This window comes from Triturus cristatus, chromosome 6 (assembly GCF_964204655.1).
Source record: "Triturus cristatus chromosome 6, aTriCri1.1, whole genome shotgun sequence".
NCBI classification, from domain to species: Eukaryota; Metazoa; Chordata; class Amphibia; order Caudata; family Salamandridae; genus Triturus; species Triturus cristatus.
Window position 1 is genome coordinate 1,241,497,962 of NC_140589.1, and position 13,846 is coordinate 1,241,511,807.

At 53.7% G+C, this 13,846-nt stretch overlaps 1 protein-coding gene across 1 annotated transcript in view; it reads left to right on the forward strand.

Moving 5' to 3' along the window:
* Positions 1-13,846, forward strand: part of BIRC6 (baculoviral IAP repeat containing 6) — a 1,973,616-nt gene that overhangs the window by 1,409,555 nt on the left and 550,215 nt on the right. Inside the window, exon 53 of the mRNA XM_085609819.1 lies at positions 13,638-13,746. Coding sequence (XP_085465945.1) covers positions 13,638-13,746 — 109 coding nt within the window. The remainder of the gene's footprint in view (positions 1-13,637; positions 13,747-13,846) is intronic.

A 13,846-nucleotide genomic window follows, 5' to 3' on the forward strand; every position in this document is an offset into this window, starting at 1 on the left:
CACATGCCTCTCCCTACCCCAACCGAAGCACGTAGTAGTGACGGACGCGTCCCTCCTGGGTTGGTGGGGGCCACATGGGAGAGGCGGAGATCAGAGGACTCTGGTCTCCGGCTGAGTCTCACCTCCATATCAACCTTTTGGAGCTGAGAGCGATCCGGCTTGCACTGAAAGCCTTCCTTCCCCTGTCCGGGGAAGTGTTGTGCAGGTGTTCACGGACAACACCACCGCCATGTGGTATTGCAACAAACAGGGCGGGGTGGGGTCGTGGAGCCTTTGTCAGTAGGCTCTGCGCCTCTGGACCTGGCTGGAACACCAGGGCATCACCCTGGTGGTTCAACATCTGGCGGGCTCTCTGAACGCCAGAGCAGACGAACTCAGCCGCCGGTGCAGGATGGATCACGAATGGCGTCTCAACTCGGACGTGGCGCAAGGCCTCTTTCGGCTGTGGGGAGAGCCTTGGTTAGATCTATCCGCCACCGAAGAGAACGCGCAATGTCAGCAGTTCTGCGCGTTGGAATTTCCAAGGCAGCACTCGCTCGGAGACGCTTTTCGTCGCGAGTGGAGTTGCGGTCTGTTGTACGCCTTTCCGCCTATACCACTTCTGCCCAGAGTGCTGAAGAAGATCAGGCGCGACCGGGCCCAAGTTATCTTAGTGGGTCCGGATTGGGCACGAAGGTTCTGGTATCCCGAGCTACTCAGTCTGTCAATCGATCCCCCGATACGACTGCCTCTTCAGGAGGACCTTCTGTCGCAGCAGCAGGGGACCGTCCTCCACCCGAACCTGTCCAGCCTCCACCTCCATGCGTGGAGATTGAGCGGCGTCAGTTGATGCCATTTGACTTGCCTCCTGAAGTCTGTGATGTCATTCTGGCAGCCAGGCGTCCCTCCACAAAGACGGTATACGCCTGCCGGTGGAACAAATTTGTGGCATGGTGCACAGCAAAGGCTGTGGATCCCCTCTCCGCCCCTGTTTCTGAGGTTCTACTCTTTCTTCTTTCTTTGGCCCAGCAGGGCTCTGCTCTGGGCACCTTGAAAGGTTATCTTGCTGCAATCTCTGCCTTCTTACGGCTTCCTGATCAGCCTTCTCTCTTCAAGTCCCCTGTCATTTCACTTTTTCTCAAAGGCATTACTCACATGTTCCCTCCTGTCCCCTTCGTAATGCCTCAGTGGGACTTGAATCTTGTTCTGACCTATCTGATGTGCGCTCCTTTTGAGCCTCTTCACAATTGTCCCATTCGTCTTCTCACCCTGAAGACTGCTTTCCTGGTAGCTATCACCTCGGCTAGACGGGTGAGTGAGCTCCAGGCTCTGTCCTCTAAGCCTCCCTTTATTTCTGTTCATCCGGACAAGGTTGTCCTCCGGCCTCGTCCTTCTTTTCTACTGAAAGTGGTGACCCCATTTCATCTCGGGCAATCTGTCACGTTGCCCACCTTCTTTCCGCCTCCGCATCCTTCAAAAGAGGAAGAGAGGCTCCACGTCTGGACCCAAAACGGGCGCTGTCCTTTTATTTGGACCGCACCAAACAGTTCCGGGTGGACAACCAACTTTTTGTTGGATACGTAGGAGCTAAGAAGGGGAAGGCGGTACACAAACGGACCATCTCTCGGTGGGTCGTGTTGTGTATTAAAATGTGTTACTCCTTGGCAAAAAAGGACCATCCTGTTGGGTTGAGGGCCCATTCCACCCGGGCCACAGCGGCTACTACTGCCCTGGGCCGGGGAGTTCCCTTGCGGGACATCTGTCAGGCGGCGACGTGGGCTTCACTGCACACGTTTGCCAGGCACTATTGCCTGGACAGCCAAGTCCGTAGAGATGGCCACTTTGGCCGTTCTGTCCTCCAGGACTTTCTGGTGTGATCTTGGTTCGCAGACCCACCACCGGGGTTGGTATTGCTGGGGTATCTATTCTAAGGTGAGGAATCTAACTAACGTGTTTCTTTCAGATGAACAAGTTACTTGCCATCGGTAACGATATATCTGTAAGAAACATTAGTTAGTTAGATTCCTCACCGACCCACCCATCCTCCCCGTTCTGCGAACTGACATTTAGGGTTAAGGTTATCCGTTTCAGGCCCCTAGATTTTATTTTTGGCACCAGTGTCGGTCTCTTGCATGGCTCTGCGTTCCTGGCGTGGAAAGTTATGTACAAGAACTGACGTCAGCGCGTGAGGGCGGCGTCCAAGTACTCCGACGACGTTACTCCGGCACACGACGCCAATGACGGACGCGGAGCCACAGACGACGCCTAGCGACGCGCAAGGGGTATTGCTGACGAAAAATCTTTCCTGGTCCAGCCTGATGCCTGGGGATATGCTAAGGTGAGGAATCTAACTAACTAATGTTTCTTACAGATACATCGTTACCGAAGGTAAGTAACTTGTTCTTTAGGTGCAATATAGCCCCAGCAGCATTTAGCCTCTTTTTTTTTTTATTTTTTTTTTTAGTAAGAAGTGCCTCTTGAAGAGTCAAAATATCAGGTTTATAGATCAGGCCTCTGAAAATATCTTTGCTATTTTCCTCCCCCTTTTCAACGATTTATATTCCAAGATATAATATTAACCATTTGGCTTTATTAACATTTTGTTCCTCCTAGCCAATTCTCCAAACAAAAAGCATGCATAGAATAGACTTTTTGGGGAGTTAATATCAGACCATATGTTCCTATTAACTGCATTTTTACCATTACAGCATGTCTGCACTCTATTTTCACTTTTTCTCTCTTCCTGCTTCCCCCAGCCCTGACTCACTTGGGCTTCCAACATACCTCTAGCTTGGTACAGCCAGGAAGTGGAACCCCACCCCCCAACCCTTCGTGCTGTCACAAAAGACATCCAGGCAATATTAGAGTGTCCCCTCCCACCAACCACAAATTCACACAGTCCAATGAACCAATATATCCCCCTGCCACCCATCTTTAGCATAATTCACAACTATTAGCAAGGACTTTACAATGTCCCAATACAGTCATTCAGCGTGGAATGCTCTCAGAATCCTAGAAATGTTTAGCCTGTTCTGGTTCTGCAAATGTTAAGAATGAACTCTTCCAATTTATTTTAAGCGACAAGCATCCTACAAATGAAACTGGAACGGATGTGGCTTTAAACTTGGGTATGAGGGACCGCATTTCCTGCATCCATGTTGCTGTCTTTAATGCCAAATCCTGAAAGATAGAAAAGGAATAGCCATGTAAAGCAGTGAATCTTCGACATTCCCTGACAATTGACAGAATTCTCTCCTTAATTTTATAGTCTTGAGAGAAAACAATTATAGTGCGAGGCCTGTTTCTAGAGTTCGGTGGCCCAGGCGGAATCCTGTGTGCATGTGCAAAAGTTCATCTGGGCCTCGGATATTACCCACACTGCCTGACAATACGTAGGTAAGAAGAAAGTTGGCAGAACATTTAATCATCGCAGCATCGGAGTGATCGGTATCCTTGGAAGTCTCTAAGGTCTCTGCAACCCCCACTATGCTCAAATTAGATCTACAGGAGCTATTTTCTAGGTCCTCACATTTGTGCTTACAATCGATCATGTTAACAGTCTCTGTCTCTCTGCCGCATCCTTTGAATGAGGAAAGGCTTTATTGGCTTGACCTTAAAAGGCCATTGAGCTATTACATTAAGCCCACATGAGAGCAATATTTGGATAATCAGCTCATCATAGGTTTTCCTGGATCCAAGAGAGGTAAATCAATGCAAAAGAGAACACTGTAATGGTGGGTTATCCTCTGCATAAAAATATGCTACACCCTGGCTGAGAAGGATCCGGTTAAAGGGCCGTGTGACCTTTCTACCCATTCCAAGGCTGTTACAATGACACTTGCAAGATGAGGAGGGCCGGTTATGAACACTACCATATAGTGGCATGGGTATCGGTGCATATGTTCATCAAGCACAACTTCCTTGACAGCTAGATCCACAGAGAGGGCTATTTTGTCTGCTTGGTACTGCAGGACTTATTGGTTTGAGTGCACTCCTCAGATCCTCCAACGTTTGGTCATCTTATTTAGATGTCTACTGTAAAGTTAAGGAATCTCTTGCCTCCTAGTAACACGCAGGAGTCATTGCTGAACAATCTCTGGATTACGTATGGTGCCTGGAGATATCCTGAAGGTGGAGAATAAGCAGTGAAACTATTGCCCAGAAAGAGCGTTACTGAACATAAGTAGCTTGGTCAGTGGTATTATTGTGATTAAGGGCAGATAGTAACATTAGTATCTGATAGAGACTACTAGCCGCAGATTCCTTCACGTAGAATTATCCCCAGGCGTGAGACTGGATCTGGAAACTTTTTGCCACAGCATCCCTGTGCGCCAGGGGACGGGGCGACACCACGCGACTCCGCCTAGGCTTAGTCTGCCTACGTGACGTTAGCGAGGTCACTTAAGCCCCACCCCGGCGCGCCTATGTCAGTTTTTTCCTTTTCCGTGTGCAACGCGGCTCCGGTCTTGCTGCGGGCCTGTTTCGGGCCCTTTTTTCTTCATCATTGACCTTCTCTTGGTGGAACAGTGTGCGAATGCCTTCGGGCTTCAAAGCTTGCACATCGTGTGGGTGTCTTATGTCTGCGACGGATCCTCATCGCATTTGTATGTGGTGTTTGGGGGAGGATCACGGCACCACGGATTGTGAGGCGTGCCAACAGTTGAAGTCGCGGCGGGAGCGCCGAATGAAACTTCTCTCGGCGCGTATCTCCAGGTCGACCTCCTTCCCTCAATCAGCCTCGGCAGACGGGTTCAGATACTGCCGTGGTCGTCATCGTCCTTCCCTGATGTCGCGAGAGCGTCGCTCACCAGTGGGTAAGTGTCGCAGTTTGTCCCTGGGGGCCGGGTTTCGGCTTGCTGGGGGCGTGGACTCTCCGCGGGTGATGCGGCCCGCGTGTCCTCCTACTCACCGTTTCCTGGTGATGGAGCGTCGAGAGTCCAGATGGAGACGTATGCGGCGGCTTTGCAGGCCTCGCTGGCTTCTCCTCCTCCTTCCTCTCCTGGGGCGTCAGCGGTTCCCTTGCCTCGCGCAGGGCCTTCCGCTGCGCCGCCGGTGGCTCCGGCGCTGACTGGGTCGGATTCAGGCTTGCAGGATGTGGTGCTGTTGGGGTGCGGCTCCTCTGGGGTCCCTCTTTCACACCACGGTGTCTCTGCCTCGCCGCTAACTCCCGCGGGAGTCCCTTTGGTGTCGCGTGAGGTCGCCGGGGCACGGGTCGCATCCCCGAGTCCCTCTCGGTCCCTTGACAAGGTGTATAAGGCTGAGGTGACAACGCTACTGCGCCGGCAGCTGCTGGACCGGGCGGCGCCACAGGGGTCGGTGGACTCTCCTCATCCCGCTCCGGGTAGAGGCTGGCGCGAACCTCTCGCCCTTCTCCGGGACTTTCTCGTCCCTTCACGCAGGCGGCTGCCTCGTTGGAGGGCGAGTCGGAGGTTGGGTCGGCCCTGGCGGCGCCGCATGGCTCGCCAGACCACCTCTGTCGTTTACTGGGCCGAGGCTGGCGGAGGGCTTCGTGTCACTCCCCTGGTCCTTCTCATCCCTCCCCAAAGGCGGCTGCCCCGGCAGAGGTCGAATCATTGCCATTCCGACGCCGCCCCTTGTCCACTGCGACTCCGGCCCCACTCCGGTCCCCGGCGCAGTGTGACTTCGAGGAGCCCTATCCAGTATCTCCTTTGGCGCAGGGTGGCGGTACCGCTCTGCCCCAGGCCGCGGACTCTACGGCTCCTGACAGGCTTCGAGTTGCGGATTTGTCTTCAGACGCTCCCTCTTCTCCGGAGGCTGCCTGCATATTGTTGTCGTCCTCCCCGGAGACTGTCCGCCGTGTCTTTTTCACCGGCATCGTCGAAGGGTGGCTCCCCGCCGTTTCTGTGGCCGCGGTGTTCGCTGGAGGAGCGGCAGTTCCTCCATTCCTCGGCTCCTCCTACCTTCCAGGTCTGGCCCCTGCCCGTTCCGCTTGGCTTGGGGGACGGCTGCCTTAGTCTGCAGCCGTCTCCCACGGAGGAGCTGCTTTCTCCGCCGCGGGGCCCTGCAGAGGCGGGTGCGGCCTTTGCTCACGCGGTGTCCACGGCTGTGGATATTCTGCGCATGGGTGACCCGATTGCTTATTTTGCGACGGATCATCTCTTGGTGGTTCTCCACCAGGGCTCTGGTGGGAGGTAGATCTTGCTTCCCTTTGAGGGTTCGCTCCTTTCATCCCTGACGGGGGCTTGGGGGCGTCCTGCCTCAGGGGAACCGGTGCCTCAGCACCTTCTACACCGGCACCTTCCGGCGCCGCGTGACCCTGCGTGTCTTTCCCTCCACCCCTCTGCCGCCATTCCTCTTTTGCGGACTGCCTTTCCCTCCCTGCCACCGCTGTTGACTCCCGGAAGGCCCACTGGCTGGACTCTTGGGGGCGCAACATGTTTGCCTCGACCAGCGCCGACCTGCGGGCCCTGAACACCTTGTGTGTCCTGGCTAGGGCCTCCTCTTGTCTTTGGGAGTCGGTTGAGTCTTTGGGGTCTGCAGCTTCTCAGGAGACTGTTCAGGTGGACTTACGGCGTCATGCGTTGGATGGCCGGGAGCTAGCGGCGTTTATCCTTCACTCCGCTCTGGACATCTCGGAAGTGCTGGGCCGGGCCATGGCTTCCTCAGTCACTCTCCGTCGCCATGCTTGGCTTCGGGACGGCGTCTTCCCCGAAAATATTCGGGAGCGGCTCATTGATCTCCCGTTTGATGGTAGCCTGTTCCATGCCCCAGCTGACTCCGCCATCCAAAGGTTCCTGGCGGGGCTCCGTCCTCCTCCTCCCCGTTATACTCCTCCTCCTCAGTGATTAAGGAGTTGAGCTGGTTCTGGTCCTTCTTGGGACGGTCGCTCTTGCAGTGGAGTGTGTTTTCTGGCCATTGAGTCCTCCTTGTGGTTGCTTTGGCAATGTTGGCTGCTGGACGGCCCTTGTTCGCTGTGTGTGTGTGTTTTTTGCTAGAACTGTTACGCAGACTTGGCCCAGAGATTAGGCCTTCTGTTTTTCTTTGGGCTGATTGTCAAGCCGTTCGCGGGGTGTTTTACTTGTGGCTCTTTTGTATATCCTCTGTTGCGGAAGTTCTTCCAAAGAGAGTTCCCATGTCTTGGGACTTAACATACCCTATGTGGGGTAGTGGTAGCTGTTATACAGCTTGCGCTCTGCTGGGGAGTTCTGGTGGACCTTTGGTTCCTGTTCTCCGTGGCGTTTCTGTATGTTGCTTTGCTTCTTGAGGGCGTGGGCACGGCCCTCCTGGGGGTGTGTCCGGCCCTTTCCTCTTCTCCCTGCTTGGGATAATTCTGTGCCCTCCCTTGTCAGGTGTTGCCCACTCGGTCTTCCTGGGGCCCTGGGCTGTTTTTTTCTGTTCTGGCGGCTTGTCTGGTAGCGCCGCTCTGGTTGGGCTGTTTCCTTCCATCTGGTGTGGCTTAGCCTTTTTCCTCGTTTCCTTGGGCTCTCTGGGCTCTCCCCCTGGCTTTGGAGGGAAGCTTATTGCCTTGAAGGGGTGTGGGGTACTTCGGCCTCTCTTGCCTGGCCCTTGGTTTCTCTATCGTGAGTGTGCAGGCCTCTCACCCCTTTTCTTCCCCCATCCCTCTGGGGTCGGTGGTGTTCTGCTTGTGGGGTGCTCCTCTTGCCTGGGAGAGGCCGGGTTATTGCCCGGTCCGCAGGTCTAGTTCCTTGTGTGACCCTCTGTCCTGTTATGGCGGGGGGGGTCCTTTCGCAGACCCTCCTTCCCCGTGGGTATTGCTAGGGTATCTATTCTACATGAAGGAATCTGCGCTAGTAGTCTCTATCAGATGTACGAGTTACTTACTTTCGGTAACGATGAATCTGGTAGAGACGATTCTAGCTGCAGATTCCTTCACGGCCCGGCTTTCCTCCTCGTTCTGCGAGGACCCGTGGGTTGGTCTCGGCACTCGCCTCCTGGTGGCGGGCTGTCTCTTGTGAGTGCATTCCTTTTGCTCTTGGAGGGTTGCTCCGTCTTGTTGCTGTTCCTTCCTCCCCTTGGTTCTCTGGAGGGTAGGGTTATGGTGCTCCTGTGCCCCGCTACTCGGGCTGCTCCAGGTTTGGGGGGGGAGGGTTTACCTTCAATCTCTGCCCTCCCTCCCTTCCTCTTGCTGCTGGGGGTCCCTGCCCCTCTGCCGTCCTCTGTCTGGGGGTCACCTGGCCATGCGCTGCTCTTGTTCCTTGGAGGATGGTTGCCCTCTGTGCCGGGGTGGCTTGGAGGGTGGTTGTTGTTGTTGTGGTCCTGTCTGTTCTGGGGCTGGCTCCCCTTCCCTATTTCTGGGTGGGGGTTGTAGACCTGGTACAGGTGTCCTGCCTTTACATATGTTCCCTTTCTCCAGGGGAGGGGGGGGGGAGGCTGTTTACATGCTGGCAGGGTGACTGCTCGGGCTCTGCTCTACTCTTTATTCCGCCCCTGCCTTTGGAGGCTGCAGTGTTGCACCGCTGCTTATGGTGTTGCTTGTCTCCATTCTTGTTTTTACTCTTTCGCACACTGTTCCCCTGCTCCCACAATTTGCCTGGTGGCTCCGCATTGCGGCGCGGAAAGGTTCTCTGAAGAAAACTGACGTAGGCGCGCCGGGGTGGGTCTTATGTGACCTCGCTGACGTCACGTACACGGACGATGCCTAGGCGGAGTCACCCCGCCCCCTCGGGCACAGGGATGCTGTGGCAAAAAGTTTCCGTATCCAGTCTCACGCCTGGGGATAATTCTACGTGAAGGAATATGCGGCTAGTAGTCTCTATCAGATACTAATGTTACTATATGCCCTTAGTCACAATAACACCACTGACCAAGCTACTTATGTTCAGTAACGCTATATTTTCGGGGAAGACGTCGACCCCAGACTCCCCTTCGAAGTGGACATAGAGCTGGACTGACTTCGGGACCGGCGCCGACCTGTACTTTCATTTCACTGTTCTCCCCTGGTGTTCCCTATCGCCCTGAGTGGCTACCAGAGGAGGGTGAGGAGGACTGGGAGGGGTCTGTGGACCCTCTAGCAGACCAGTTAGAAGAACCGTACTGGAGAGAGTAGTTGGGTGAGGCCAGTGGTCTGGACATGCTATCTCCCCCTACCGTGGCCACTGAGGAGGGTGCATCATACGTAGTGGTGTTGCGTAGAGAGGCTGAGACCCTAAACCTTGAGCTTCCTACAGTGGCGGTCAGGACTAACTTCCTGACTGACGTGCTTCAACCGGCATCAGCCTCTTTGGAGCCCCTGCTGCCGTTCAATGGAGGCCCTCATGGACATCCTTTTGGGCACTTGGTCCAAGCCCAACACAGGGGCTCGGGTGTATAGGATGATTGCCCGACGCCACCGCCCAGCCCCTGGTGACACCATTTTCCTCTCCCAACACACCATACCCGAGAGCTTTGTGGTCCAAGCCTCGACTTCCAAGGGTGCATTCCCTACCACACCACCTGGTAGGGAGTCCAAGAAGCTCGACCACCTTGGGGAAAAAAAAGTTTCTTCGACCTGCTTAGGACTGTGGTCAATGAACATCTCATGTCTCTTGGGCCGTTAGTCCCACTCTGTGTGGGACACGGTCGCGTGGGTGCTGCCACAGTTCCCGGAGGAGGCCTGAGCCGTCCTCTCTCGTGCAGTTGCAGAAGGGAGAGATGCAGGGAAGTTCGCCATACGATTTGGTCTGGACACCACCGACTCTCTGGGCAGAACGGTTCAACTTCAGTAGCCCTGAGACGCTACGCCTGGTTGCGGTCCACTGGCTTTTTGCATGATGTCCAAGCCACACTTTTGAATATGCCTTTGATGGCCGTTGCTTGTTAGCTGACAAAGCAGACAATGCGCTCGAGCGCTTTAACGACTCTAGGGCCACAGTCAGGTCCTTGGGCCTCGCCTCCACTTCTCGCCCCACGCAGTCTGCTTTTTGCCCCTTTCGTGGCTACGGAAGGGGTGCCCTGCCACGTTCGGTCCAGAGCCAAAGGCCTGCGCAAGCTGTCCAGCCTCTGTGCTGCTGGTGACATGGGACCCACCGTCGTGGGTCTGGGAGCCAGCGGGCGGGCCAGTCCACCAGCCCCCCTCTCCAGCAGCTTCCAAGTCCTCCTAGTCTGACCTTTCAGGGCCACCTTTCGCCAGTGGTTAGCAGGATTTGCCATCACCTTCCCCGCCGGCGAAACATCACGTCAGACAGGTGGGATTTGCAGATAGCCCGAAGGGGCTACTCCCTCCCCTTCGAGACTACCCCTCCATCCATGACACCTCAATTCCATTGTATGCCAGAGGATCACTTAACCCATCTCCAACAGTAAGTTATGGCTCTCTCTTGACCAAGGGAGCCATCGACCGAGTTCCTGCCCCAGAAGTAGTTCGTGGTTGTTATTCCCACTGCTTTCTGGTGCCCAAGAAGGACAAGATCCTGCGTCCTATCTTGGATCTCAGGAATGTCAACCGCTTCCTCCAGAAGGAGAAGTTCAAGAGGTTGACACTGGCTCAGGTCCTGTCTGCTCTCGACCCTGGAGACTAGATGGTAGCGTTAGACTTGCAGGACGCTTATTTTCACATCCCCGTCCTGCCGGCCCACCAGCATTACCTGCGGTTCACGGTAGGCCACGAGCACTTTCATTTTACTGTGCTCCACTTTGGCCTTACCAGCGCCCCTCGGGTGTTCACAAAAGTGATGGCGGGGTCTCAGCTCATCTGCGCACATCACGGGTTCCAGTCTTTCCCTATCTCAACGACTGGCTGTTTGAGGCAGGCTCGCCCAAGGCTGTCGTCTCCCACCTCCAGACTTCGGCCTACCTCCTTCATTCGCTGGGGTTCTCTAACAACGTGCCAAAGTCACACCTGATTCCCTCTCAGAAGCTCCTCTTCATCGGAGTGGTTCTGGACGCAGCACAGTTTCGGGCTTATCCTTCCGAGGAGCGATTCCTAGATGTTTGGGCTATGATTCCGATTTTTCAGCTTCTATCCCGGGTTTCGGACAGACTGACCCTGAGGCTACTCAGCCTCATGGCCTCCTGCATCTTGCTGGTGGACTATGCCAGGTAGCATATGCAGGCTCTGCAGTGGGACCTGAAATTCCAGTGGGCACAGCATCAGGTGAATCTTTCTGATTGCGTCCAGATCTCGGAGGGCACTGCACACTAATTGCAGTGGTGGCTAACGAAACAAGACTGAGTCAATGGCAGGTCCCTCTCCCTTCCCCAGCCAGAGTTCACGGTGGTGACAGATGCCATGCTTCTGGGGTGTGCCGGCTGCATGAGAGAGGGGGAGATCAGAGCCACATGGTCTCCAGCGGAATCAGAGCTCCACATCAACCTTCTGGAGATGCTGGCAGTCCGTCTTGCACTGTAGGCATTCCTTCTGTCAAAGGGAAAGTAGTGCAGGTGTTCACGGACAACACCACTGCCGTATGATACTGTAACAAACACAGCGTGGTGGGGTCGTGGACCCTATGTCAGGAGGCACTTTGTTTCTGGAAGTGGCTGGAACATCAGGGCCTGTCCCTGGTGGTTCAACACCTGGCAGGTTCTCAGAAAGCCAGGGCGGACGAACTCCGCCACCAGTGCATGCTGGATCACGTATGGCGTCTAAACTCAGAGGTGGTGCACGGTCTCTTTCAGCAGCGGGGAGAGCCTTGGTTAGATCTATTCGCCACCGAAGGGAGCGCGATATGTAAGCAATTGTGAACGTTGGAATTTCCAAGGCGGCACTCGCTAGGCGGCGGTTTTTATCGCAAGTGGAGTTGTGGTCTTCTATATGCCTTTCTGCCTATATCAATATTACCCAGAGTGCTGAAGAAGATAAAGCGCGACCCGTCCCAAGTCATTCTTGTGGCCCCGGACTGGGCACGAAGAGTCTGCTATCCTGAGCTTCTGCATATGGCCATCGATCCTCCGATCAGACTGCCTCTTCGGGAGGATCTGCTGTCGCAGCAGCAGTGGACGTCTCTCCACCCGAACCTGTCCAGCCTCCACCTCCTTGCCTGGAGATTGAGCGGCGACAGTTGACAGCTTTCGACCTTCCTCCCGAAGCCTGTAACGTTATCTTGGCAGCCAGGCATTCCTCCACCAAAATGGGATACCCCTGTAGATGGAACGGATTTGTCCCATGGTGCGCAGCACAAGTTGTGGATCACCTTTCTGCCCCCCTTTCAGAGGTTCTCCTCTTCAGTCTTTCTTTGGCCCAGCAGGGCCCTGCTCTGAGCACTCTAAAAGACTATCTTTCGGCCATTTCGGCCTTCCTTCGACTTCCTGATCAGCCTTCTCTTTTCACGTCCCCTATTGTAAATCGCTTCCTTAAGGGCATTACTCACTTGTTTCCTCCCATTCCTTTCATAATGCCCCAGTGGGACTTGAACCTGGTTCTAACTTACCTCATGTGTGGTCCTTTCGATCCACTCCATAACTGTCCTCTCAGACTTTTGACACTTATAACTGTCTTAGGTTTCCATCACGTCTGGTCTCACGGTGAGTGAGCTTCAGGCTCTTTCTTTAAAAACTCCTTTGCTGGCTGTTCATCCAGACAGTTGTCCTTCGCACTAGGCCTTCTTTCCTTCCAAAAGTGGTTACCTCTTTCTACATAGGACAGACCATCACTTTGCCCACCTTCTTTCTGCCCCCTCATCTTCCCAGAGAGGAGGAGAGGCTCCATCGTCTGGATCCAAAATGTGCACTTTCATTTTATCTACATTGCACAAAGCAATTCCTGATGGATGACCAGCTCTTTGACGGCTATGTGGGTGCCAAGAAAGGTCGGTCCGTGCAAAAGCATACCATCTCTCAATGGATCGTTGTTTGCATCAAAATCTGTTATTCCTTGGCAAAGAAGGAACCTCCAGTGGGGCTGCACACCCATTCCACAAGGACGACGGCAGCCACTACATGCTTTGGGACGTGGAGTGCCTCTACATGACATCTGCCAGGCAGCCATGTGGGCTTCATTGCATACATTTACTGAAAATGACTGCCTGAACAGCCAAGTCCGGAGGGACGGCTTCTTTGGCCATTCAGTTCTCTAAGACTTTCTGGTGTGAACTTAGTTCGCAGACCCACCTCCGGGGTTGGTATTGGTGGGGTATCTAGTCTAAGGTGAGGAATCCATAACCAATAGTCTCTTTCAGATAAACAAGTTACGTACCTTAGGTAACTATATGTGTTTAAGAGTCATAACTTAATTATGGATTCCTCACCGCCCCACCCATCCTCCCTGTTTTGTAAACTGACTTCTAGGTTAAGGGACTCCCTCTCAGGGCCCTAGTTTTTGTGCACCAGTGGTCAATGTCTTGCATGGCTCTGCGCTTCAGGCATGGAATGTCGTGTAAAGAACTGACTTCAGCGCGCAGGGGCGGCCTCTAAGTAGATACCGCGACTTAATTCCGGAGATAACAACGCCATCGATGAATGCGGAGTCGACCAACGACACCTACCAACGTGCAGGGGTACTGCTGAGGAAAAAATTCTCCGGATCCAGTCTGACGCCTGGGGGTAATTCTAAGGTGAAGAATCCATAACTAATATATGTCTCTTACAGATATATTGTTACCGAAGGTAAGTAACTTGTTCTTTAGAACTATTTGAGATAGAAATTAGATGAATTTTTGAAATTGCTTTATTATCAAAAGGCAAGCAAACATATGTTTTATTTTTCTTTAACACGCTCCTTTGCTTTTCTGATGATCTCTTTCTTTATTTGCATGTGCAAGATCTGAATAGCCCATTACTTTTTGGAAGACTAAATGGACTGTCTTCTGACTCTACAATTGATCTTCTTTATCAGCTTGGAACCACTCAAGACCCTGGTACTAAAGACAGGTAGGAAAATACTTGTCCTCCTTGCTAGCATTGTGATATAACTGCACAAAATGCAAGGATTTTCCTTGATCCTATAAATGTGCCTCCTATGTGAAAGTTA